We start from the raw sequence: 26,171 nt of genomic DNA, 5'->3' as shown, positions 1-26,171 counted from the left end.
CACCCCCGTTGCTTCCGCACTCATTATAGGCTCGAGAAATGTATGTTTCACTTTGTACATGAAAATTTTTTTTTTCAAAAAAGAATGAAAAAGTGCGGTATTTCCCCTCCCCCCGTCTCAACGCTTTACAAACTACAGCCGAGAGGACATTATATAATGCACACGGCATGTTTGCACGATGTACTTAACCACTTAACCTCTCCTGAAATCATGAAGCACATTGGCAGTGCTGAACTCAAGGAGTCCCACGCGTTGGTGTCTACGCATCAGGAAACATTGCCGTTCGTGTCACATTTCATACTTCATAGATACTTTGGTCTCTTGAACGCATTCAGGCTAAACTGAGGAGATCTCAAAGGTAATCAACATGAAAAAGAGGTCTCAACGGGCTCTCTCCTGGTCAAGAAAATACCTCTGTGTCCTCTATTCATGTTTACTATTCCATACATCCTAAAGGAGCGCTGGCATGGTGCAATGGTTAGCGTACTCGTTGAATGCAAACTCCCAGAGTGGAAGTTGAAATGATGGAACAAGTGTCTTCAACCCTCCTGCCTCTGACAGCCCAGCAGTGTACATGGATACACCACAGTGTATCAACTAGTCACGTATGGTGGGGTAAAGTGTGGGTACTCACACCTCTTACAAGATGTCTGCTCAGTGTGGAAGAGTAGGCCCAATACCATCTGGAGAGGATGTCTAGAACTCCCTCGAGTGGAGTCTCTTCCGCCAGAAGTGGTGTGAGAAAATATTTTCAGGACGACACTTTTGCCTTTATTTTTTAATCTGTGTGCAGTTCTGCATTTCTTTCCTGAACATTAGACCTTAGAATAAGTGTGCATAATGTCTGCCTAGATGTGTGTATTGAGATCCTTGCATGTTAACACATGCAGCAGGTGAGTATCAATTCAGTGGCTAAATGAAATAAATATTTACCAAAGTATTTTATTATCGATATGTTGAACGATTACACGAAGAGATAGCATGGTGGTGCTTGCTTATAATTACGATCCCATAGAAGTGTGAATCGCTAATCGTGAGAAACAGAGCGCGGGTTAACCCAAAGTTGCACCTGAATGCTTTAGGTGACATACCTGGATGTCACATTTTGCGCGATAATAACCCAAGGGTGAAAAGCACTGGATTGATATACTGAGATTACACAGTTTGCAGTTGGAACACGCGCATAACTCGTGAGCATGTGTGGTTGGCCACTGCAATGTCATCTTCATAAAACTGTTTACAGGATGGCGCTTTCTCTTCACTGGCACTCTATTCCATTGTTTTTGCGTATGGCAATACGCTCAGCAGCTAAACGCCAATGTCGCGGCCTGCTAGCCACGAGAGGACTTCAGGAGAGATTTAGTTAACTTCTGCTATTTCTCCGACGGAGGGCAGACTACGGTGGTTGACTATATGGTTCCCTAGCATTGACACACACACACAAAATTCTGGTGCACAAAATACACGTATTGGGCTCTACAGCACCACTAATTATGGTAGAGTACAACGTATTGCCAATGACAGGCATTGTTTTCACACGACGCATGTTTGGTATAGTGATGGATAGAGTACAGATATTCACTCTTTTACAACGATTAAATGCAAACACTGACCACTGTAGCGACGTGTTAATAATGTTCAATATCTGAATGGGTTTCACAGGCAATTTACTCTAATGGGGATACTGGGATTTTGTTTCTAACTTAAACTGAACAAAATAGAATTACTTTACAATTCATTACGTGTTTGTTAACAGGGACTTATTGTGTATTTTTTGTAGATGCCAGTCATGTATAGTTTAACAAGTTTCAGCTTTATTTCATTTTACCAATGCACTTCTTTTCTCATGGCGATTTGTCGTACATTATTTATGGATATTTACATGACGCCACGTTTTTAGTGTTGTGCCGATTCCGTCATCAGAATCAGAAGTTTATTACCTGAGGAGTGCCCATTGAGCTATTCGGGTCCATTTCAAGAGCAACCAACGCAGCATCTACAATAATACTTACGTATGCGATTCTTGGAGGTGAACTAGTTAACATAACCCTTTGGTCTTGGCTGCCTAGTTTATTCATCTATGTGTCTCCCCCACTTATGTAAGTACAGTATAGCCAAATCGGAAACTTTAAGTTTGTTAAAATCCTAGCAATCTACCACCCCATTAGGCACCAGGGTGGCGAGATGTTAACTACCTCGCCCAGTATACAGGAGCCCGTGGGTTCGACCCCGACCCTGACACCTGTTGTATATTTGGAGTTTGGGGTGTCTCTCTCTCCTCGTGGTCAGGTGTATTTTTCTCCACATCATAAGCAACTTCATTTAGCTATCATGTGTGGCCAATTCACTTGTGAAAAAGAGCTACATAGCTCCGTGGCCTTACCTAATAAAAACAAAGTTTATTAAGTTTAGTTTCATATAGTACTGTTACTAAGCTCAGAGTAGCGTAACAATTTAAACATATGGGCCATACCTTCAGACAACGCATCTTTATCAAGATCACTATGTGTGCCTCTATGCTTTCTCCTATTGTGTTGTTTTGTACAAGTCATTGCTCTCTGTGCAATGAGCAGAACATGGACGAGCATAATCATTATTCATGAAAGAGCGTTCGCCAGTTCACGTGTACCATCATCATAAATCACAGTCACCTTATTTTCAAACTGTTCTCTCTCCACTTTACAATAGTACAATGATGATGAGTTATAAAGATGTGCGTACACGTTCTGCTTTCATCTCACAACACAGACGTCCATTCCTCTTCTATTAGAATATTTCAGATGCAGTATGCACAGAAGTGATTATAAAACTGTTCGTACTCAGTACTAACATATTTGGTATTCCTCCGTTGTGTTGGTGCCTAAAACAATCTCTGTGATTAATATGGATCGATATGAATAGCTGGTGGATGCCACGAGTAGACATGTAATTTCCCTTCGTCATTTAATAGCCAGATGGGGTCTTACACGTGGAAGTTATGGTCATGGCCTTTGTGAGCAGAGAGAGAGAGAGTGTGCACGCGTTTTGGATTCGTAGTTTGCAGTGGTTAACGCTTCTCGAAACAGACTGCATGTGCCACGACTGAAGCTGCCTCAATATTGTTTTACCATCTGCTATGTAATGTGCTCAATGCCCACACGAACATTATTGGAAGTGGCAGCACACCCTGCTATGCTGTCAGGTTTTGCGGATACCTCGCTGGGCTTTCATCCAGCATCCAGCCATCCTCGCATTAGTGCTGCAGTGAGCAGGAGTGGCAACGGGAAACCGATGCAATTATGTAATTGAATTGTGTGCTTGCATTCTAACAGTGCATATTTAAACGTGAAAATATGCGTCGATGATTACGTTTTGTTCCCCAAACCTCACCGATAAAACTGCAATAAATACATATTTAATACAGCTTGTGGGGAGATGCGCAGTTTTTTTTATCGTTGATGATGCTGTCGTCAATCAAGAAGTAATGTTGGTCAAATAAAAGCCCTCGCTGTCACCGATTTGTCAAACACGAGGGTGGCAAACATTGCAGGTTGTAAACGTGATGGTAATGACATTATTTCCATCGTGCATTTATGGTTTTTGTGTCAAATGTGTGAACTCAACCACTGAATTAGTGCTCAGTTCACATACCGAGTCTTTAAAGGGTTAATCTTCTTCATCAAATGTACAGCGCTGCGTCAATCCACTGCTGGATGAAGGCTTCCCCCATGCCATGTCAATCACGAGGGTGTTTTGGCCATACTTCACCACACTGGTCAGTGCAGGTGGGGTGGAGGAGGGAGCCAGAACCGGTTAAGTAGTTACCCGTCACTGATGTTCACCGTGATCAGGTATCAAACTCAGGTCACGGGGGTCACGGTGCAGTGTGGGAACCGTCCGGGCCACCACTCCGCTTACACAATAAAGTGGCACTCCGGTTTGCACAGCGCATTCGTACACTCACCTCTAATTATCGCACTTCGTGGCACCATTTCAATAACCGAGATTATATAAGATAACGACGCATTAAAGTGTTTAATCGCGGAAACCTATGACTTCTGAGATTTAGTTTTTTTTAAGTCGGCCATTGTTTTTTTTCACGTTTTTTTGTTGTTGTTGTGTAATTGCACCTTTGGCACCCTGAACACATAAGATCATTGCTGGCCCTGCTTACATTAACACTTTTCACACATTATTTTCCATTACATTAACTGATGTGGAAAATGAAATGGCTCACGGAATGGAAAACTACAAGCATGAACTGCATCTGAAATACCCACAGCGGAGCTACGTAATTATATTGAAGAAAAGAAAACGATCTTGAAATATACTAGAGCAAAGGGGATGATTAGTTTGGTGGGCTAAATCCCCGCATATCACTGTGCCGCAAGACATCACGAGGGCAGACAGTTCATCGCCGGCACAGGTATTCAGTCGATTTTATTAGGAGATTTACACCGTGCAGCGTGCCCGACCTGCGCGTGGATTGCTTACACTATGTCCTCTGTGCAAAGCAAAATGAATGAAATTAACAACACACTGCTTATGAATGATAACACTGCGAATCTTAATTTCGCTGCAGAACAGCGCGGGTGTTTATTCATAAACACGCGCCTGGGTGCGTGTGGGTGTAAATACACGACGGGTGTACAGTACGTGTTACGTGGAGTGATGGCATGCTGGTTAGCAATGCAAAGCACCATGAACTCGGCAAACCTGAGTTCAATCCCCAGACACCGCTAACATCAGTGGCAGGCCTCCCTCGCCACCCCCTTTACCGACCAACGAGGGGAAGTATGTTCACAATACCCATGTGACTGACATGGCACGGGCAGGCTTTCATTCAGCAGGAGACTGAAGAAGGGCTGTAAATATATTTTCAAAAAAAAAATATTTTACATGAACATAAATTATGTATGCACATAAATAAGAAGATCGTATCTGCATGTTGGTCTAATATGTTGGATTAAAAAGAACGTCTGACATCCATCTGTACACAGTGCATAGCACGTGAAACTCCTCCCATTATTTAAGTCCTCCATTGAAAAAGCAATGCGCTTGACTCATACCTCACTGCCCATGTGCAAAACAGCAAGGGTGTCTGAGTCTGTTGCTCGCAACTGTTATCGGGAAATCAAATTTCACAGCACAATTTTGTTGGTGCAAATAGAACGTTGGTGAGGGGGACCGGTCTGGAATCATTGCGTACTCAATCTCGTAGATTCACAAGTCAAGAGACGGGTGCCACGTTTTCATCACACCCTGTGATTTCAGGAACCATTCGGGAGGTCGCACAATTGTCCAAGGCGAAACCTTCTGATTTGCTTAGGCACCCATTTGACATAGATTTTTTTTTTACATTTTATTTTCAGGGGCTTCGTGTGGATTTTAAAATTTTATTTCCAGAACTTTTTAAAGAATTGTTCGAAACTAACTCACCGATACGATTATTGCTCACAACCATATGCCATTCACATTTCATACATATTTGTAGGCATCCCAGCAATCGGTCGCTGACATACACATAAGTGCCACGTGTGGAAAAGTCCAAGGCCCGTCACACTATTTAACCACACCCGCACACATGGCAGCTAGCACAAGGCATGCAATTATTCGCCGATTAAAATCGGTTCGTAAGCTTTGTGGGGTACGTGCATAACATTGTGTGTGTGTGTAACAACGAACGCTATCATATAGTGCTTGGCAACTGCTGAGAACAATGTGTATACACTCACAATGTCTTATGGTTCCGTTATAATGAAGTGACTCCACACGCCAATGTTTCCCGAACGCACCTTTACCAAGCAAACATGCATCATAATTGTAGATGTCTCACATTTAGAGCAAACACATTGAGGTCACACATATATAAATGTGTGTTTTGATGCCTTATTCAATAACATCGGATCCCATTAATCACGTCAAAATACATTGAGTAAGGGGAAATTGGATAACCTGCAGGGTTATCATAGAGCACATATTGCAGTGTTACTAGTTTTCACAATTCGGATTCAAATTATTTTACCACTTGAGACTTTCTCTCTGCTAAAATCGCAAATAATTGTGTTTTTAAAGTATCCAGATGGGAAATCATAATGTTTGCTTACTAAACGTAATCTCGCTGGCAGGCCCACTCATTAAAAATATGAAACTTCTCATGATTCAGTTTGTCTCCTCAAGTAAAACTCTGAATATGAATGTTTTTTTGTATTTGTAATTTGTGAGTGTTTTCACCATCGTGTAAATACACACTCCATTGAAGTGGTTGGATTCTAGTTGCACGGTTTATTATTTAACTTAAGTTTTGCACCCTAATCTACTTTGTTTTCTAAATGTATTCTTGGATAGGTGTCACTTTCGATGGAGACGTATTAACGCAATGGGCTTTCACTGCATACAATAAAGGATTGCATGCAAACTATTTTAAAAACTGCACAAAACTGGGATCATGGTGTGCCCTATGTGTATAATGCAAAGCCCGTGGCTCTATACATGTGCCACATTTTACTGCTGAACATATTACTGGGCCGCAGTGGCAGCAGCAGCAGAAACATAACCTATCAATCCTCCACAAGAACTAACTTAGAGGCAAGCACACTAATCACAAGGCTACCGAGCCTTTGTTTCTGCCAGGAAATTCGCAATGGAAAGAGGCCTGCAGATTGGGTCAAATCATGCAAGGCACGCACGTGCGAATGGACTGAAAACTGAATTAGAAACCTGCTTGCAAGCGATATCAGCAACCAACGTCTGTGCACCGTGGCAAAATGTACATCCAAAATCCGCCAGGTATGTTTAAAATACAATTTTTGGAGGATGTTAGGTTAGATGTGGGGCAAGTAAAATTCAGTCTGGGGGAGATAGGGGCCAGAGAGTGTTGTGGTATGTGACCAATATGAGGTGATAGAGGATGAGGTGAAACGTATTCCACCTTAGGGGACTGTGAACTATGATATTTCGGGTCATGGTGATGCACACGTGTTGTTCATGCAGTCACAGGGTATAATCTAAGAATTTGCCTTCAACATTGTTGACGAATTTATGTTAGTGTTTTCTATTTTACATGAAAAGTAATATCATTAATATGTTTTTGTAAACTACATTACCACAGCAATATAAAAAATGTAGTGTTTTATTTTCACAGTTTCTATGATAATATCTAAAAATGTACACGTAATGCAGGTAGTGTATAGGCTTGGGCAATAGTTAGAGATAAAATGTACGTAATGTTTTTTTACGTGGCACACTTTGTGGATTTCAGTGTGATGTATATATTTAGTGGAATGTATAGAAATTGTAAAGCCACATTTACTGTGATTATTGATCTTAAAGAGATAGCCCTGAACCCAAGATCCATTCACAAGCCCACAAAGCAAGCGAGGAAAATAATGTGAGCAGGAATTCTCTTTGTTTGTTTGATTATCTCCATCCAACTGATGTGGCATCTCTTCTTGATCATCGCAATAATAATCAGCCTTTTTCTATCCATTGCGGAATGACTCCCCCACCCCCACCATCACTGCCATCCATCAACAGTCCTGCAATGGCACAATCCATCTCATTCCTGCACATCAGCTAACCTCGTTAATCAATCTCCCGAGGGGGCATCCTCTCAGATAGGTTGCCTTCTTTGGTTGCCACTCCGTGTTTTAGTCTCGACCACACCGGCGTTCATTCCCTTACAGCGATAAGAGTTCAACACGATGCTTTTTTTTGATCCACGTGTTCTTTTTTCTGTCTCGCGGTGTGATTCCCAGAATTCGTCTCTCCGCAATTCTTTCTATACTCTTATATCTATTATTACGCATTCACTGTTGTCAGAGTTCCATGTCTCCAATCAACATGTCGTGGCAGGTAGCGTGCACCGAGCGAACATCGTGTTTTTAGGAACATTGGTATGCTAAAATAATAAAAATAAAACATAATAAAATGAAATAATTCTCACGACGTTTCGGCTACAACGCAAGCAGCCGTCTTCACCTGAAGACGTTTCGGCTACAACGCAAGCAGCCGTCTTCACCTGAAGACGGCTGCTTGCGTTGTAGCCGAAACGTCGTGAGAATTATTTCATTTTATTATGTTTTATTTTTATTATTTTATTACTTCCCTTCTACGTGACTTTACCCAAAGAACCAAGAAGATGAATTCCTGCAGTCACGAAAGCTTTAAATCGAAAAAAAATTGGTATGCTACTTTTAATTGTCAAATTTAATTTTACAAAATCACTCCAAGCTGCTCATAGTCACACCTTTATTTCATTGGTCCACATTTAATCACCACATAATTCAATAACGATTTCTTGATTAACTATATTATTTGGTCAAACTGGAACACCATGGTGCAAGTATATTTCATTATATGGCAATCACATTTCATGGACGTAAATTGCTTTACACAATTTTAAGCAGTTTTCTTTTCATAAAGTAAAGCCCTGCAATGTACTTGCTTGTGCCACTGTTGGAGGAAATTTCTTCAATCTGGTAAGCTCTTGAGAGCCCCTTTAGGAGGGTATTTGGCCTACTCTTCCATGTTCACCAAACGTCCTGCAAAGAGGCGGGAGCACCCACACTTTACCGAAACACACGCACACTCATGTGCACATGCACACACATGTGCACGTGCACACCTGCAGAACCCAAGTTGGCATGATTATGACGAGATATTGGCATAGCGTGTGATCTGGGACAGTGTTGAGAATCACGATACACATCATGTTGCTGTGCATAAGTGCAATCCCAGGGTGAATCCGGATCGAGTCACTTTAAAAATTAAATATATAAGCAAGCAAAGCCACCCGATTGACCCCATAGAGAAATGTGAGGACGTGTAACATGCTAGTCCGTCTCCCGTTAAATCACCGTGATCGTCATTTGGAAAAGCACCGTTGTTATATTACCAGCTGTGCTGCAAACACTTAACATAATTAGGTACCGACGTCAATGTGGCATTTAGTACTATGTGAGTGTAAATTATAACAATGAATAGGGTGGTACAATCTTGATTTGAAGCTTTCGTGACTGCAGGAATCCATACTCTTTGGTTCTTTCGGTAAAGTCACGTAGGTATATTCCATGCCGGAAAATCCTGATGGCAGAAACCCCCCTCCATTCCGCTCAGACCACTTGCACGCCGTTCCAGTGGGTCCAATGCACCGCGCCCAAGTCTGCTCTGCAGAACGCAGGAGTGGCGGCAGTGATGCCAAGGTTTAAATCTTGGCAGCAATTCGCAGCCCTAATCTGTCTGATATACATTCGCACACGTACACGTATGGATGCGTCTCAGGGGATTATTTTAGCTGTTGGTTCAATGGGTGCCTTTTGCCAGACACGTCTGGCAATACAGCAACGTTTGTTTAACCTCCGTGACTTTGCTGATGAGAATCATAACTTTGAAACCAGTGGATGGTTTTCTTGCTTAAACAAAAAGACGGGTGCTGACCAGGCCACTGATGAAACATGCCATCATTTCTTTAAAAACAATTGGCACAAATGTTTCAATTGGGAAGTTATATTTGCTATATATTTGCACTTGACAAGAGCGAAATGGAATATAGCATGTGTCAACCAATTATCTTTAGAATGACCCGTTATTTTATGAGCATCACAACATATTTTTCAATCGAATGATAATGAGAATATGGACCTGCACCAATGTTTGTGTACGCATCATATCATAACGTTTGTATGGGGTGCAGTTATTGCTTTCCTGCTTGGGTAAACGTGAAGTCGCAAGCATAGGTAAACATGTGTATAGGAAGAGATAGTAAGGCATATTATGGCTGTGATGAGTGCAGACGTGTATGGTTTACATGAACAGTTTTTTTTTATGGGTGGAGCGGTTGTATAGCCATCAATGTACTGCACTACTAACCCGGCAACCCGAGGTCGATTCCCTGCTCACGGCCATCACCATTGACGATTAACTGAATTGTGCCTGGACTTCCCCTAGGTCAACTCAGCCTTAATTGAGTATCTGGTGTGGCGTGTAAACACCACCACTAGGGAGACAAAGGCTTGCTTGATATGCTGTGCTGGCTACCCAACCCGTCGTGTGCTGTGCTGGCCTTCATAGGCGCTTGCTAACAGCATTTTTCCCAACAGTCTGTTCAGGCTGCTTGGGGGTCGTTGTCTTTGGCTAAGAAAATAAAATGTTACGGAAGGAATCAGTTGCAGTTTCAATTGAAATTATGTTAAATATATTCATATTTGTGAACCAGTGCACAATTGGTGTGTAATGTTACAATTGCCTACTTCCGTAACATTTTAGCAATTACAGTGTTATGAAAATTAAGCAAAAAATAGATGATCAGTGTATTCACTGTAAACATCCAAAAGGTATAACTGGGTGGCCAATTGTCTGAAGCCAAGGGGTCTTTATTTAAGTCTTATTTCCATATCCATGTTACCTTTCTTTTTAATTTGGCTATGTTAGCATAAAGTGTCCACATGGTTATGTTTACAAAACCTCACAGATATTAAACCGTCGCCAAATTTTCCCTAAGATGTAATTGAGTCAGAAACATGGGGCAGAGAAGGGCAAATGCAGGTGTAATGCATGTAATGGTGTGAAATGCTGGGTTTTCTCCAGTTGCTCCACTTTCCTCCAAAGCATAAACACTCGTTAATTGCCTGAGAACACCTCCATATAGAGAACAGTAGAGCTTGGCAAATTATTGGCACCGCATTACTGCCTGGCTTCTACCTTTCCGCTGGTCTGTGGCTCCTCTCACCTCTGAGTTGTTCTCGCTCTACGAGATGAGCAAATACTGCGTGGCGCAGCACAAATAGACATAATTTATTATCAATAAATCGATGAACATACATACTTAAACTCGCGATACATGCATCAAACTCGCGATACATGCATGGATGTTTGTACGATTTATATACATTGCACGCAATCAATTCGCATCACCCCTTGGAGACACGAGATGCACTGCCATTACCTGCAATATGAAAAAACACGATTTTTAAAGAAAATCACAACCCTGAATTTTAGCAAATAATTGCTTGAGGTGTTTTTGGAGGGAGAGGGGGGGGGCTGTTAGGAAGGTTACGGCGGGGTTCAATCACTCCACACATCCCTCACGTACATCATTATCTTTTAACAAAAACTCAATACGATTGTCAATAGCACTGCCCAAAACGGAAAAAAACCCATACATAATTGGTGACATTTGAGGCAATGGCCTTGGGTTTGGGTTATTTGTGCAACCCTGACAAAGAGGCTTCGTAATTTTTTTTTTCGTGCCACGCGAAGCTTACGCCGTGCACCAAACAGGGCCGTTTTGTGCCGTCGCACTTGGATCATCCGAACCGCGCGAGGCCCTCTCTGAATGTGTTCACTGGCTGCAAAGTGCCGTGAATAAAGTCGCGGGCTCAAGGGATGGGGCACGACAACTTACTCCCAACCCAGACGAGTGGCGGGCCCACAGAGCCGCTTGGGCATCGTGCAAAAAACGTCCTCACGCTGGAGTTCCCGTGATCCCGGATTCAGTGTTCAGCTGTCACGAAGAAGCAAGTTGTTGACTCCCTCGCCTGGTGTGCAGTAGATCGTGGGTTTGATCCCGACCCTGATGCCTGCTGTATATTTATAGTTTGCATGTTCTCTCTCTCCCCGTGGTCACGAGGATTTTTCCTCTGGAACCTCCCGTCTTTCCCTCCACATTTAGAATCAACGTGCATTCGGAGTATTTGGCTGTTGCTATCAAGTTTCACATGATGGTAACCCATAACGTTGAGCTATCATTTGTGGCCAGGTCGCCTCTGAACAATAGCTACATCGCTCAGTGGGCTGCGGGTGCATCCCATGTGGTGATCCCAGAGGTCGTTTGTGCTAAACACTCTGTCCTGCACTCGCACTTCACGGCACAGGCCATAACTCTAAATGAGTGCGTGTTTTGTCACGAGTTGAAGCCCTATTTATGAAGGCTGTCGGCGCAATGCGGAGCGCTTGCAGGTGCATACGCAAGCGTTGGGCGGTCAACACTTCCGCTAGCCCACGGATTCTGTCCCTGCATCATTAACGAATCGCTTTCTCTCAATGTTGCCGCCTGTGCCGTAGCTTTCTTATGAGGTGCAGTGCGATACTCTACGTAAAACGGCTTTAGAGGCCAGAGTTTTTCACCCGTCAACTGTCAGTTTCGCAAGCGATGCCCCCAAATGCGCTGCGCCAACAGGGCCCAGCCTGTCACCGAAATCCTACATCGTGTCACTTGCGGTCTGCTTTGATTCAAAGTGCAGCCATGCACTTGTATCCATGCATGATGCTAATCACGTTACAGATGTTTTTACAAAGAATATTTAAACATCAGAAGCACAAAAACACACCAAAAGTACGTACATGCAAACATTTGATTTGCACAAGAAGCCATTTTCTCGAGACTCACTGGCACCATCCCTGTGGCATGAGCAATCAGGAAAAGTTATAAACCAACAGCAAATTAACTGCTCTGTAAGCCAGAGGCGCGCACAGACATTGTGTATAATACTCACTCACCGTGTATATACAACACCCCATGCTCGCTTATCTTGTGTTTTTAATACACAGCGGTGGTAGTGCCCCCATGCCAGACTGCAGTGGTCACAGTGACGATGCAGTTGGAACAAAGTACCATCGAGCTAACGTCGTGTGAATATTCGCAGTCACCGCTGGATTCACCACAGTGATCAAAACGCCTGATTCTCATTTGGACAAAAATCCAATGGTCTGTCAGTTTTATCCTGAAAACATGGCAATGAAAACCTGAACATGTATCAATAACCAGCAATGGGGCAAATTAATTAAACGGTGTGTTTCAACCATTCCAGCACGACTGAAATTGGGACTTCAGTGTCTCCGTGCTCAACATCGTGGTGTGGCAACAGATTTAACAACAACGAAAATATAGCAAGATAAATGGAAAGGATCAGCCAATTTCATGAAATGTAACAATGTATGCGTCATGTATTCTCGAACCCTTCGTAGTGAGAACAAATAGATAGAGCCAAGGGAAAGTCATTAAAACATGTTCGGAGGTGCATAGGACTAATCTCCTACAGCAATCGATGGGAGGTTGAGACAGAAAGCAGTGAAGCTGAACGTAGAGCACGTGGGAGGGAACGCAGGTGGGGGACGACATCCGTGAGTGGCAAGGATCAGGTTTTTTTCTTCAAAACGATGGATCGTTCGTGCACGAGTTGATGGGCGAGCGAGTGGATGCAAAGGAAGGTGCGAGCAAAGGGGTTCACGTTCAGAGTTGAGTGAGAATACCAGCAGCAGGAGGCTGTATTGTTCTCCGATAACGCCCGCGTGTTGCGTTCATAATGCGAATTGGATATAATGCGATGAATGTATTAGGGAACGCATTTTTTTATAACGCGGATGCAAATTGGATGTAACGCGATTGAGTTATAAGAACGACATCGCGTGAGTTGGAATAAGCGGTTGCACGGCTTCCTCGGTGTAGCATCGCACAAGGCGGGATGCTGCTGGATGCTTCTCGAAGCTACCCACGCACCTCAATCTTCAGTCTTTGTTCAGCCTGCATACGCATCTCACGTGTTAACGCAACTACCGCGTTAAAGGAGACCAGACTGTATCTGGATTCTGCAATTATGCATTCTGCAGTGGTAAATGTGTTCAGTGGAAGCATTCGGATCCTCTGGCTTTAGAAGCACAGTCTCAAACTGCAATTTGTTACCATGGCACCGTGATAACATCTTGTGGTTCCTAGTTTATGCATGCATGTATGTAGAACTTCTTTCACACCGTACACAGCCTACCGTGCTAATCGGAGGTGCGGGGGAAGGACAACAAACTAAACACAAAAAGCTGTTGTAAAGAAATGCGTTTTCAATCGAGATTTTCAAAAGTCGGTGGCGATGACATCATTATGCGTAGACGACCAACTCCTATTATGACATCCTTAGCCTCGTAGAGTGTTTGGGGCAAGAGAGATGACAAAGCACGTGATAGGTGGGCGCATGCGGTGCTAAGCAATGCCAATAAAATATGGATTAGTGCTCACACCCCCAGGCAATAGCAAGGACCTTTAGCGAGCAGGACATTGCCGTGGCCATGAGCCTCACTGAATTCCACTACATTGTGCACCCCAACCACCCAATCCCTCCAGCCCCCCTCCAAACCCCCACCACCCCCCACCTTTCTTATGCCCTCATGTTCACCGTCTTGAGCATAACATTATTTAATCTCTATTGCGACGGTGTGTTGTGTTACTCATTCGTATCCATTTAGAATTCTACCACTGCAGACGGAACACTGAAACATAGTTAAATGAGTTCACGAATTTGGGTTTAAATAGCAATATCTTATGGTTACATTGGCTTGAACAAATGATCTAATCCTGTAAGCAACCAAGAGTGTATTATCGGTGTCCATGTTTATTGTAAATGTGTTTCTACGTATTTTAAATGCTATGATTGTGTAATGAAGCTTTTTAATTGTAATATCCTGCATAATGAGCGCTTATTAAAAACTGAGTACACTGCGAGTATTGTCGCATGAAAGAACAAATATCGTTGGAAAACATTAATTTATTTAATTTCATTGTTCACAAGAGGAATATATTGTGGCTATTGATGTCAAAGATTTCACAACAATTGCTCCCTCACGTGATTCGATTATAAAATGATATCATTGTTGGCCAAGGCAATTACCAACCTTCGGCATTGAACGGTAAGAGAGTGATTTAACCTCACGATGTATGGCGGCGTGATTAATTGTTAGAAATTATAATTGCAATCAATAATGAACCGGGCAAAGAGTGAGTCACAATTTATTTCGTACTTTGCCACGTTAAGAGTGTGGCAGAGAAGGCTTGTGAAGGCATCGTTATCAGAACATGTGAGGCGGATTAAAACGCCAAAAATGAGACCTGGGTTATGCTCATTTCTGATAGCATCCCAGCACAAAGGAGTATACAATTCCACATTCCTATGACGGGGGCCATTGTGTTCATTGAACAAGCATCTTTGACCTCCCATAAATTGGTGCTTATTCTATTGACCCCCAAGGGCAATGGTTGACCTCTGACCGTGATTGAAACTCACAAAGACAAAGATGTGTTTCTACGTGGGGCAAGTGCTGTTAGTGAGCACCTATGAAGGCTGATACAGCACACGAGGGGGTGGGTGGCCAGCATGCACGCCCGGCCGCCTTTTTCTCCCCAGTTGCGATAGTTACACATCGCACCAAGCACTCATTTGAGACTGAATCGACCTAGGGGAGGCCCAGGATCGGTTCAGATAATCGTCACTGGTATTGGCCGTGAGCGGGAATCGAACTCGAGTCGCCAGGTTCGTAGTGCAACCTAGCGCTAACCACTGCACTACCGCTCCCCATTTAAGCTCACACACACACATACAGCCCCCCCCCCCAAACAAAAAGAGAAAGTCCTACAGACACCCCAAGGTCAGTGATGGCGAGTACCCGGTGTGCTGGCTCGCAAGTATAACCGTAGGGGATCCACTCTTTATGGAGCGACACGATGTAGCCTGTAGCGGAGGCACTGGAGAAAGGCACGTGTTGACCTTCAAGGGCTCATCGTAAAAAAAAATTGGATCTATTGTTTCCCGCTGTGATAACGAAATCAATTGCAGAGCGGCTCGCATCGACATTGTTGGTAAGAGGCACGTGCGGTATTAATGAAACTACCCAGAGGGTTGGTGTCACTGACTGCAACGCACGTGGCTGCAAAAAAAAAGGCTCAGGGAGGCATGCGCGTGGTGTTAATGGGAAATTTGCGTCAATAATGTTTCATCTGTGAAGCCACTGAAGTAACAATGACGCGCTCTCGCTTAAAGTGCCGGAGGTCTCTGACCTTATCGCAGCTCCTTACTCGGGCCCAAAAACCCCCAGACCGCTTGCCTCGTGCGGCACAATATCCCGAATTGAAAATCATTATTACGAGTGTGGGATGTGAAACGTAATACTGCACTGTGTATAAACACCCACTAATTGTCTGAAAGCGTCTAAATACGAAGAGAAGTGCTGAGCAATTGTTGGTAGCGCTCACTGCCCGCCTGGCAGCCTTCCAATTCTTTTCTGCGGTTCCTGCTCGGCGATTGCGAGATGGAATCCGCATGGCCGACGACGATATATTAAACTAAACATTAAATGTTTTTAATGATTGTTATCGGTAGATCCGTACTAATCATAAATAGGGTAGGCATACAACAAGTCTGCATGTTATTCATCACAAACCGCATACTGGTATAGGTTGTGTGATATTCCGACCGAGAGTGCGTCTCTTTCCAACGCAATCAGCCTCCAGCTCATAATGGTGTCACAAATATGTCACGGATCTAATTGTGGCCAACGGTGTTTGCATTCAGCTGCATTGCACCATGTGGCAACGATTTCGCGTTGTAATAGGAACGATCAATATTTATTTTCGCAAGGAAGTTTACGTTTCGCGACATATTATTTCGTAATGCATTTAGAACAACGTGCAAAAGCACCCTCAAATAAATAAATAAAAGTGTTGTTTGTATCACCGGTATGTAAATTCAACTCGATGTATTGATGGGGATATTTAAATAAAATTTAATTAATTTCTCAAGATTTCAATGGAAGGAATTCCACCTTTGCCCAAGTTATGTTTCGTAGCAAGATATAAACATCCCCTCTCGTCCATGAGAATATCCATCAAGTTGCAAAAATGCGTGGATGCAAAGACAAAAGATAACAAAAAAATGCATTTTTTCTCATGATGCTCTGCAGGAGACATAGGGCACAGAAATAGTGGGCTGCAGATATAGCACAGGGCTTACAATTAAGAATTTAGATTGTGCAAATAGTTATCGTAGTCGGCAACCCAAGGAGAAGCTAAAAATGAATAGATTGTACTTGGTGTGGTGTCTCATCGACACTGGGTGCACACAGACAAAGATCCTCCGTATAGCCTGAACAGACTGTTGGGGCAAGTGCTGTTCGCGAACACCTATGAAGGCCGGCACGGGACACGAGGGAGTGGGTGTCCAGCACCACGCCCCGGCCGCCTTTGTATCCCTAGTGGTGATGTTTACACACCACACCACGCACTCGTTTGAGGCTGAGTCGACCTACGGGAGGCCCAGGACCGGTTCAGTTAATCGTAACTTGTGCTGGCCTTGAGCGGGAATCGAACTTGGGTTTACGTGTTCAGATCACAGCGCGCTTAACGCTGTACTACCATGTGGCTTATATCCGTGAACGTGTGCGCGTGTATGCGTGGCATTGCGCGCGAGTGTATTCGTCTGCGTGTGCGTCACTTCAAACGTGCGTGCTAATGAGTGCATTGCGTGCGTTGTTGCGTGCCCGTGCGCGAAGCGGTTCGACACGTGAGCGAGTGTACACACGGCCAAAAATGTGGCATTGCGAACGTATCCCAACCCAGTCGGTCAGTTACCCCAACTCGTGATGTGTGTGCGTGTGTGCACACATAACATGCGGTACAGGAGGATGTGGAGCATCCTCCTGATTGGTGCCAGAGGTGTCAAGATCGGCCTTTGTAGAGGAGGTTCGCGAAGGACGCTACTCAACAGTTGGAGGAAGTCGTCCTCTCCAGCAACAACGGTGGACAGAGGAGCGACGCTCACAACAATGTGCAGAACGCCGGGCGGAACGTTGCAAGTTGGCACAGTAGGGAACATAGGTGTTGCATCTGCCAGTCATCTCCGTCAGTCAACCCATAACACCTGGGGTCTGTCCCGTGACCTCCTGTCAGCCGCGAGCCTTCCATGATTCACGTAGCCTCAAAGTGCACCCAGCCGGGTACAAGCGATGTGGTGACGTCACTGCTAATTAGTGTGGAATGAGGGCAGTTGTTGTTGACGCGTAACATAATCACGCCGATGTGATGCACCTATGTGTGCATTGAAGTGTGTTTATGCATACCCGCCACTGATGCTGCATTCAGGTTTCATATTCAATACAATTGTGGATTTAGCGTCCACACCCTTTGAGCCCAAAGCTCATCACTTGGTTGTGTGTCTCACCTTGTACTTACAGTATGCAAATATCATGCAAAGGGGGTGGCCAGGCATTGCTCTATAACCTGTTCCCCATCGACTGTGATATCTGACCTAACCCTTACCTTTCCGCATAACTGACAACCACAACATGTGGACACTGACATCTTGGGCTTGGTCGTAAGAAAGCCTAAAATCTATTACGGCTTCCTTTTTCGTGGCAGCTTGTTTGCAACAAAACGGTTTCAAAGGGCATCATACGCATGGACAGATGCAGGTCCTCCGGGCCAAATGCCCACGTCACGCACGCCTCTGCTGAGTTCATCTGCCTTTAGGGCTGTTTAACTGCGGTATAAACGTGCTATTGGACCCGTCCTGCTGGCTTGTACTCCTACGGTAATACGAGTCGTCCCTGGTAATAATACGTGCGTGTGTGGCAGCGGTGTGTAATGCGCAGAACTTAATAAATAAATGATTTCACATCCACTGGCTCACCTTGGTGCCTGCACACTCTGCAATGCGCCCTTAGCAAAATCCCCGGCACCCTTCCCCAGGCAACGCTTTAATTAGATTCCCGCTTGGCCTATTTCGCTAGCGCTGCTGAATCCATGACCTTCATTCACGCACACTTCCTCTATCCATTACACACTTGTCCAAATGTCAGTGAAGTCCGGCCCGAATTTTATATTATTTTTCTTCCTGAGAATAATTATATCACACACTTTACTGTTGACCCAAACGGTCTTTGCTTTAGTTGTATTCTTTATCTAGTTATAAGCAAGTTCTGTACATGTGTGACAACGAGCTGTGTAGCTCATCGGATTCATCCAGTATAAATACATATTCTGACTCGGTTAGTAATCTTATGGGCACCCTTATTTATTGCTATTCCCACTTCAGCAAAAAAAATAATCTTGCTGTGGTTTTCCCACCTGATGATGATTGCTTGTGTTGCAATCGAAACGTCGTGATTTATTTTATTTTATACCTACGTGACTTTACCGAAAGAACCAAAGAGTATGGATTCCTGCAATCACGAAAGCTTAAAATCTAGAGTGTTTCGTACACATTTTACGGTAATTTTGTAAAAAAAAAAACAGGAATTGTCCCGTTTTGACCAACGATTGTACAGAGTGCGCGCGAAATGTTGTTGACATTTAGAGAAGAACGAGGAGCAGGGATGGAACCTCGCAGAGTCAAGGGCGAGCTCCTCTCGCCGCCAGCGGTCCCCAGGACGTCTCTCCCCCTCGCTCGCTCACTCGCTTTCTCTCTCTCTCCTATCGGTCCATCACAGAGCAGCTCCCCAACCCCGCAGCGCCTCACGCCCGGGACCACAGCGCCGGTCGCGTTGTGGGGGTATGCCCCCCCCCTCTGTCCCACGCGCGTGCGGGAGGGGGGACAGGGGGGCAGGGGGGGCAGGGGGGGCAGGAGGGTACACCCCCCCCCTGCCCGCGCGCGCGTGTGTGGGGGGATCGGGGTACGCGGTCACTGCCCGCGCCGCGCGCGTTCTTTCCAGAGCCCTCCTCCCCTCTCACCCCGACCGTCATTCACGGCAAAGTCACCGCGTGTCAATGTCACGAGTCGCCGTGAGTTCCATGGCGCTGTTCCATTTTCCCCAATTGCTGGGATGAATAGAGCGCAGCTCGACGAGACACGAGCGGACGCATTACGGAGGACTTCGCCCAGCAGTGTATCGATCACTGGATGATGATTATTGCCTCTCTTTCGTGTTCCAGTTGTACCATTTTCCCAATTTGTTCTGCTCACACCTACATGGCGTCTGAACGTGTGACCCTTTGCAACGATAACGTAATGATCCCTACGAGCGCTCCTGTTGTCGAGTCGCACCGCACAACACCAACGCGCCCTTTCCCCCGTGTTCATATTGGGCCACAAAAGTGCGCCGAGGAGTAAACACGCACGGTGCTACCGGCCCCATTGCAACTGGCGTCCCCCTGCGAGTCTCACGCAGCCACCTATCCACCACACCGAAGGCAGTGGCACGACGCCAAGTTGGCACCCAGGGCTCACGGAATCAACTCTCGTGATCCATAGGTCACCATTGCCCCAATGCAAACGCGTGGCTTGCTGCGCTGCTCTCTGTGCACGGGCACGGAGCGCAGCAATCAATCGCCAGGTTTATGGCTTTATGTCCCCCTCTCTTAATGACTACTACGCCCTGGACTACACTGCCCCCAGTGAACACAGCCCCGAGTGAAATGTCAATGGATTGTTCTCTCAACGCCCGATTTATTACACAACCCGGTTATCTTCACAGCGCTAAGCCACGCTTATGACAGTTTATTGACTACGTTTGTTGTATGCCCGTGTTATATTGACTCGAGTGCTCTATCATGCCTGCCATTTACAGGAGTTATTGGATACTTGATTTGTAGTTAGTGGGAGCCTACACAGTAGCTTTTGATGATCTATAAGCATGCGCTTACATTCGCCGCTATCAACTCAATGTTGTGGCAATTGAATCAATTGAATGTGCAGATTCATCGAAGCCCATGGGTGGGTGTAAGACTTTGTGAATACGTCAATCAACAATTAACAGCGCGAATTACAATGCCGCACGTGACCGCCACTCATCTCTATAAAGGCGGCTGATCTTTACTTTGTGAAACCCGCCTTGGAAACACACGCGTGATGGCAATCAGCGCTTAGTTGTGAGCAGCATCCGCAGTTATCCTTCGTGAATCGTCAGCAATCGCCATGGAATTGCCAACGTGAAGTCAATTAATTTCCATAAATCTCACATTTACTTACAGAACACATACGAGAGAATCGATTTCTATCTTTATTATAATTCACCAAAGCGAATGTGGCACATACGTCAACAGGAAAAGTTGTACATCCATAAAAGGTGATCGATCACGTTTGGTTTCGTTATGATACTGTCAGTGAACATCATTCACCGAATCGTCCACCCAATCTTCAAGAGGGTCTCGGATTTTTGTTTACCTTTCGTATAATTTGTACACCGATCGGGTATTTGTATTGTTGCTTTCAAGTTCTGACTCGCCCCGACTGGATATCTATGTTAAAGAGCTTTATAGCTCATCGGATTCGTCAGTATACATACATATTCAGATTCTGATATAGAGGCACTGATCACGCGGTCACCTCGTGTGGGCCCTCACACGGGGCTGCCGGCTATTGCGCGCATTTCCCATCGCAGCTGGCAATGCAGAGACATAGCGATGTATGAATGTTGAACTTCTTTCGCACCGTACGTAGCCAACCGTGCTAATCGGAGGTGCGGGGGAAGGACAGCAAACGAAACACAAAAAGCAGAGATAGAGAGACGGAGACAGAAAGATGCAGGGGCAGACAGAGACTGTCACAGGGGGAAGACATACAGACACAGCGGCAGACAGAGAGACACTGCAGCAGACAGAGACACACACAGAGGGGCGGACAGAGACACACAGAGGCAGAGACGGAGAGAGGCGCAGACTGAGCGAGCCAGGGGCGCAGAGGGGACCGCGTACTCACAGGAAGGTGGTGAGCGGGCTGATGCCCGCGGGGAGGCACGTGAGCCCCAGCTCGGAGCAGTCGACTCTGAGGACGCGGGGCTCCTCCTGGCAGCGGCATCGCGGGGGGCAGCGGCCCCCTTCACCCGGGCGAGCCCCGCAGCTCGTCCCACACAGCACCAGCAGCAGCAGCAGCACCAGCAGCAGCAGCAGGGACATCACCGGCTTCCGCGGCGAGACTGGCATGGTTCTCCGTTGCGTGTGTGTCTCTCTATGTATCTGTCTCTCCAGCTGCTTGCCCTTGGCTGTGGCTGTCGGCGAGTTTATTACCTGTTGCTAACAACCCGCGCCTCTGGGTGGGAGAGAGAGGCAGCTTGCGCGAAGAAGCGACGTGTCGCACGCGTGTTGTGCGCTCGAGACGCGGAGTCGCACTGGGTAAACCGAGTCGCTGGTTGACACACGCGCGAGAGGGAGGGAGATTACGTCGGGCGTCAAGAATGAAGCGCGTCCACTCGTGTACCTATGGCCGTGTGCCCTACACACACACACGCGCACACGTGTGCCCTACACACACACACGCGCACACGTGTGCCCTACACACACACGCACGTGTGGTGTACACACGCAGCAGCAGCAGCAGCAGCGTGCCTACAGCTACAGCTAAGACTCGTGTTCGCCGCTCGCCCTGCACTTTACTTTATAGGAGCGCAAAGTGGAACATTGCGCATCGTCGCACGATTGGCCCCACGCCCCTATATATACACACACACACCCCACACACACGCGCGGGCAGATCGGCGCGGTGCAAGGCTGCTCTCCATTGGCTCTCGCGCTCCGACACTCGCAAGCACGCGGGACGCCGCGGGGGCCGATGTGCCGATGTGCCATTCTCTCTGCTTCTTCATCTTCTTCTTTCCGGCACTCAGAAGAGACGCATCTCTCTCTCTTTCACACGCACACAGCGACAGAGATCCCGTCCGTAGGAGCCTTTGGCAGACTCCCAAACTCTTTGGTTCTTGCAGCGTGCTACAATTAATTGTAAAGCCACGTGACTTTGCCGAAAAGAACCACAGTGTGGATTCCCTGCAGTCACGAAACACTTCAAATCTATAGATTCTTTGGCAGACTGTTGGGGCAAGTGCTGTTTACCAGCACCCATAAAGCACGCCACGGCACACACGAGGGGACGGGTGATGTTAACGCGCCCGCAACCAGGCTCTCGTTTAATAAGGCTGAGTCGACCTAGGGGAGCCCCAGGATCGGTTTGGGTATTCGCCACTTTTATTGGTCGTGAGCGGGAATGGAACTCGGCTCGCCGGGTTCGTAGCACAGCGCGCTAACCACTGCACTACCGCTCCCCACAAAAAAACAAAATCCCGTGTACAGTCTAAAGAGAGTGTTGGGACAAGTATTGTTCGCGAGCACATAAGTGTCCTGCGTGCGGCCTCGAGATACAAGCGGCAACAAGGGGTCGTGGCTTCGCCTGGTGTGTTGGATCGTGCTTACAGAGAGAGAGAGAGACACGCGCACACGCAATGCGCCTGTGCAACACGCGTGCACAACACGGCACGCGTGCGTTAACGGCACCGCCACCGTGGAACAAGTGGACTCTATTCAGCTTCGGAATATAAAATAACAATTAATTGTAGCACGCTGCTTTTTATATTCATATTCTTGGTTCTTTTGGTAAAGTCACGTAGAAGGGAAATAATACAATAATAAAATGCTGCTTTTAGTTCGTTCCCAAACGTCATACGACGGATTACAACGAATACCGTAAGTAATGTACACGTAAGCAAGTGAACGAAAAGCCCACATCACGTACCTACATACAAAAAAACAATGACAAAGATCCCCCGTATAGCCTTAACAGACCGTTGGTGTTTGTTGGCCGTGTGCGGGAATCGAACTCGGGTCGCCAGATTCGTAGCGCAATGCAACAAAACTGCACCGCGGCTCCCCGTGTCCATTTGACAAAGACAAAGATGCCGTCATGTATTTCACAGACTGTTGGGGCAAGTGCTGTTAGCGAGTAGCACCTATGAAGGCCGGCACAGCACACGAGGGGCTACGGATGGCCAGCACCACGCCCGGCCGCCTTTGTCTCCCGTGGTACGCTGTTTACACGCCGCACCAGGTACGTATTTGAGGCTGAATCGACCTACGGGAGGCCCATGACCGGTTCAGATAATCGCCACCGGTGTTGGCCGTGAGCGGGAATCGAAATCGGGTCGCACGAGTCCGTAGCGCAGCACGTCAACCGTTGCGCCACCGCTCCCCACGCACGTACACACGAGTAACGCTCGTACGCACGTGTGCACGTGAGTGTATATATATACTCATACACACACAGACGGCCACGAAAGATCCCACGCGGTGTGCGATCACGGAGTGACACGTGCGCGTGAAAAGTTAAAGTTTCACTCGTTGCTCGGACAACCCAAATATTCTAGCCTGGTTGTCAACTTTTTGAACAGACGACACTTGAAAAACCCGCTGGATGGAAAATGACATATCCTCTCGACCGGTGCATATTGAAATGTTGCATATAAGCTATACGTCAGTTTAACAACGTAGGCTTTCGCGACCAATATTATTCATAATAAAGTTTTTTGGGTTAGATCGCGTTATTTATGCATGTGTCGTAATCCCCACCACCCGACACGGCCAAACAGTAAACAATTTGTCACGTTTACAAAAAGGACAAGATAATTCACTCCTTTAGCCCGCTGGTGTGTTGAAGAGCGAATCGACATCATTAAAAATTTTAGTACGACGTTTCGCTGGTAAGTACATCCAGCTTCATCGGGCGATTTGCCAGAATGGTGAAGCCCTCCACCTGCTCCCGGTCTTAAATAGAGCAGCAGCAGGGTGACGTCGTCATTTAATTCAATATATTGCAGTGATTCTAGGCGGAGAGGGGGAGAGTATTGTATCATGAAGATATATACGTAGATGTAATTGTGGAATGTGTGTAGCGTACGAAGTGAAATCCGCACACCAACTCAAGTCCACGAACCCCTCTCTCGCACGCAGAGACCAGAGCACCACCACCACTACTATAGACTCCCCTGTGCACCACCACCACCACCACTACTGTAGACTCCCCTGAGTACCACCACCACCACGATAGACTCCCCTGAGCACCACCACCACCACTATAGACTCCCCTGTGCACCACCACTATAGACTCCCCTGTGCACCACCACCACCACTACTATAGACTCCCCTGAGCACCACCACCACCACTACTACTATAGACTCTGCACGTGTACGTGCACTTGCAAGTACATGCGACCCGCGATAATTATCTGAGTTTATCATCCAAGGCGACAGAGATGGCTCCACCGGGTGTATGTTTGGAGGTGAATACGAATTGTTGACAGCTTTTGATCCTATCGCCGAGTCGGAGGGGACTTCCAGTCAAAACTAAAATTTTTACACGTAGCCCTAATCTTTCATAATGAATGGGGATTATTGTTTGGGCGAAAATGGCAGGCACCGCGCGTAGTGTAAACTACCGACTATTTTTAAAACTTAATGGCAGATATCCTGGAGCCAGAGGGGAAAAAAACCCGATAATTACCGAATGCGCTGACGGTTTGGTGGAAAGGGCACAACGGACGTGGATTTGTTGGCAATATTTAAAGAAACTGATTTGGTGGTGTTAATGAATGCTGCTGAAATATTCGTCCGATCGAAAAAACAAATAACAAAATCACAATCCTCCAAGTGTATAGACCCGCGCTGCACATTCACACGCAGAGCAAATTTTTAGTTGATTTAATCTGCAAGAGCAATCTAGCTCCGTGGACGTGTTGATTTGTCGCCTCGGGAGTGGTGCGCTAAAGGGCGGCACACTCGCCACCACCACCACCGCCACTACCACCACGTCTCACTTCAGCAATTATTTCGCTCCGTTTGTCGCCCCAGATACGACCCCCCCTGCAACAACACGACTGGCGCCGCCACTGAAGCTAGAAGCGCAGATGGTTCGCGGCGCACACGAGGAGTTGCCTGCACGGAGCCGGGTGGCATGAACAAATCCGTTTAAAAAGTGGCACTTGAGCGCGCGCGTGACCACGTCCGCAGTACGTCGTTGTCGTCATCATCATCAACAATCCACTGTTGGATGAAGGCATCCGTCCCTAAGCCGCCGCCATCTCTCAATGAGTGCGCGATGCAATGATTCACTAACGCCTGCGCACGAGCTGATTTAACGCGGCATGGTGCAGCAGCTGCCGAGACGAGTCGTGCACGTGCCCTTGAAGGGAATGCGTCAAATGTGTGGTCATTTTATTTTCTTGCAGCGAACGTGTTGTTCATGCAACGTATTGCATCCTAGTAATTATAGTTAATTTCCTTCAAGCAACATTACATGACTCATGGAGGCCCATCTTTGCTGTTCGGCGTGGGGTTATGGTGCGGTTTGAGCTCTCGAACTAACCCCCCCCCCAGCTCACCGATGAACGCTGCTAGGCACGAGCAGGAAACAGGTGAACACGTTGAGTGGCAATGACAAAAGCAGACGTCGTGAGCATGAGCTGTCGATGAACAATGTAATGGCTTCTGAATGCGTACATGTAGACACAGCTGGCGGTGATCGAGGCTCCATATAAAAATGAGTTCCCTGCGTATATTTTTTTCTCGGGCATGGTGGCAGCAATTTGTTCGTGAGATAAATGCCAATATCGAGGTCTGCTGGCCACGATGGCTTGAGGAGAGAGAGAGTTCGTGTCGTTCAGGTTGAATAAGCTTTTGA

At 46.2% G+C, this 26,171-nt stretch overlaps 1 protein-coding gene across 1 annotated transcript in view; it reads right to left on the bottom strand.

The window, feature by feature from the left end:
• The window catches only part of LOC144933776 (leucine-rich repeat-containing G-protein coupled receptor 5-like), a 142,411-nt gene extending 120,378 nt beyond the window's left edge, over window positions 1–22,033 (bottom strand). Inside the window, exon 1 of the mRNA XM_078858881.1 lies at window positions 21,432–22,033. Within this exon, the coding sequence (XP_078715007.1) occupies window positions 21,432–21,655 (224 nt within the window). The 5' untranslated portion in view covers window positions 21,656–22,033. The remainder of the gene's footprint in view (window positions 1–21,431) is intronic.
• Window positions 22,034–26,171: the final 4,138 nt, after the last annotated feature.

This window comes from Lampetra fluviatilis, chromosome 8 (assembly GCF_964198595.1).
Source record: "Lampetra fluviatilis chromosome 8, kcLamFluv1.1, whole genome shotgun sequence".
NCBI classification, from domain to species: domain Eukaryota; kingdom Metazoa; phylum Chordata; class Hyperoartia; order Petromyzontiformes; family Petromyzontidae; genus Lampetra; species Lampetra fluviatilis.
The sequence above is the reverse complement of the archived record's forward strand: the minus strand, read 5'-3'. Positions and strand labels throughout refer to the sequence as shown.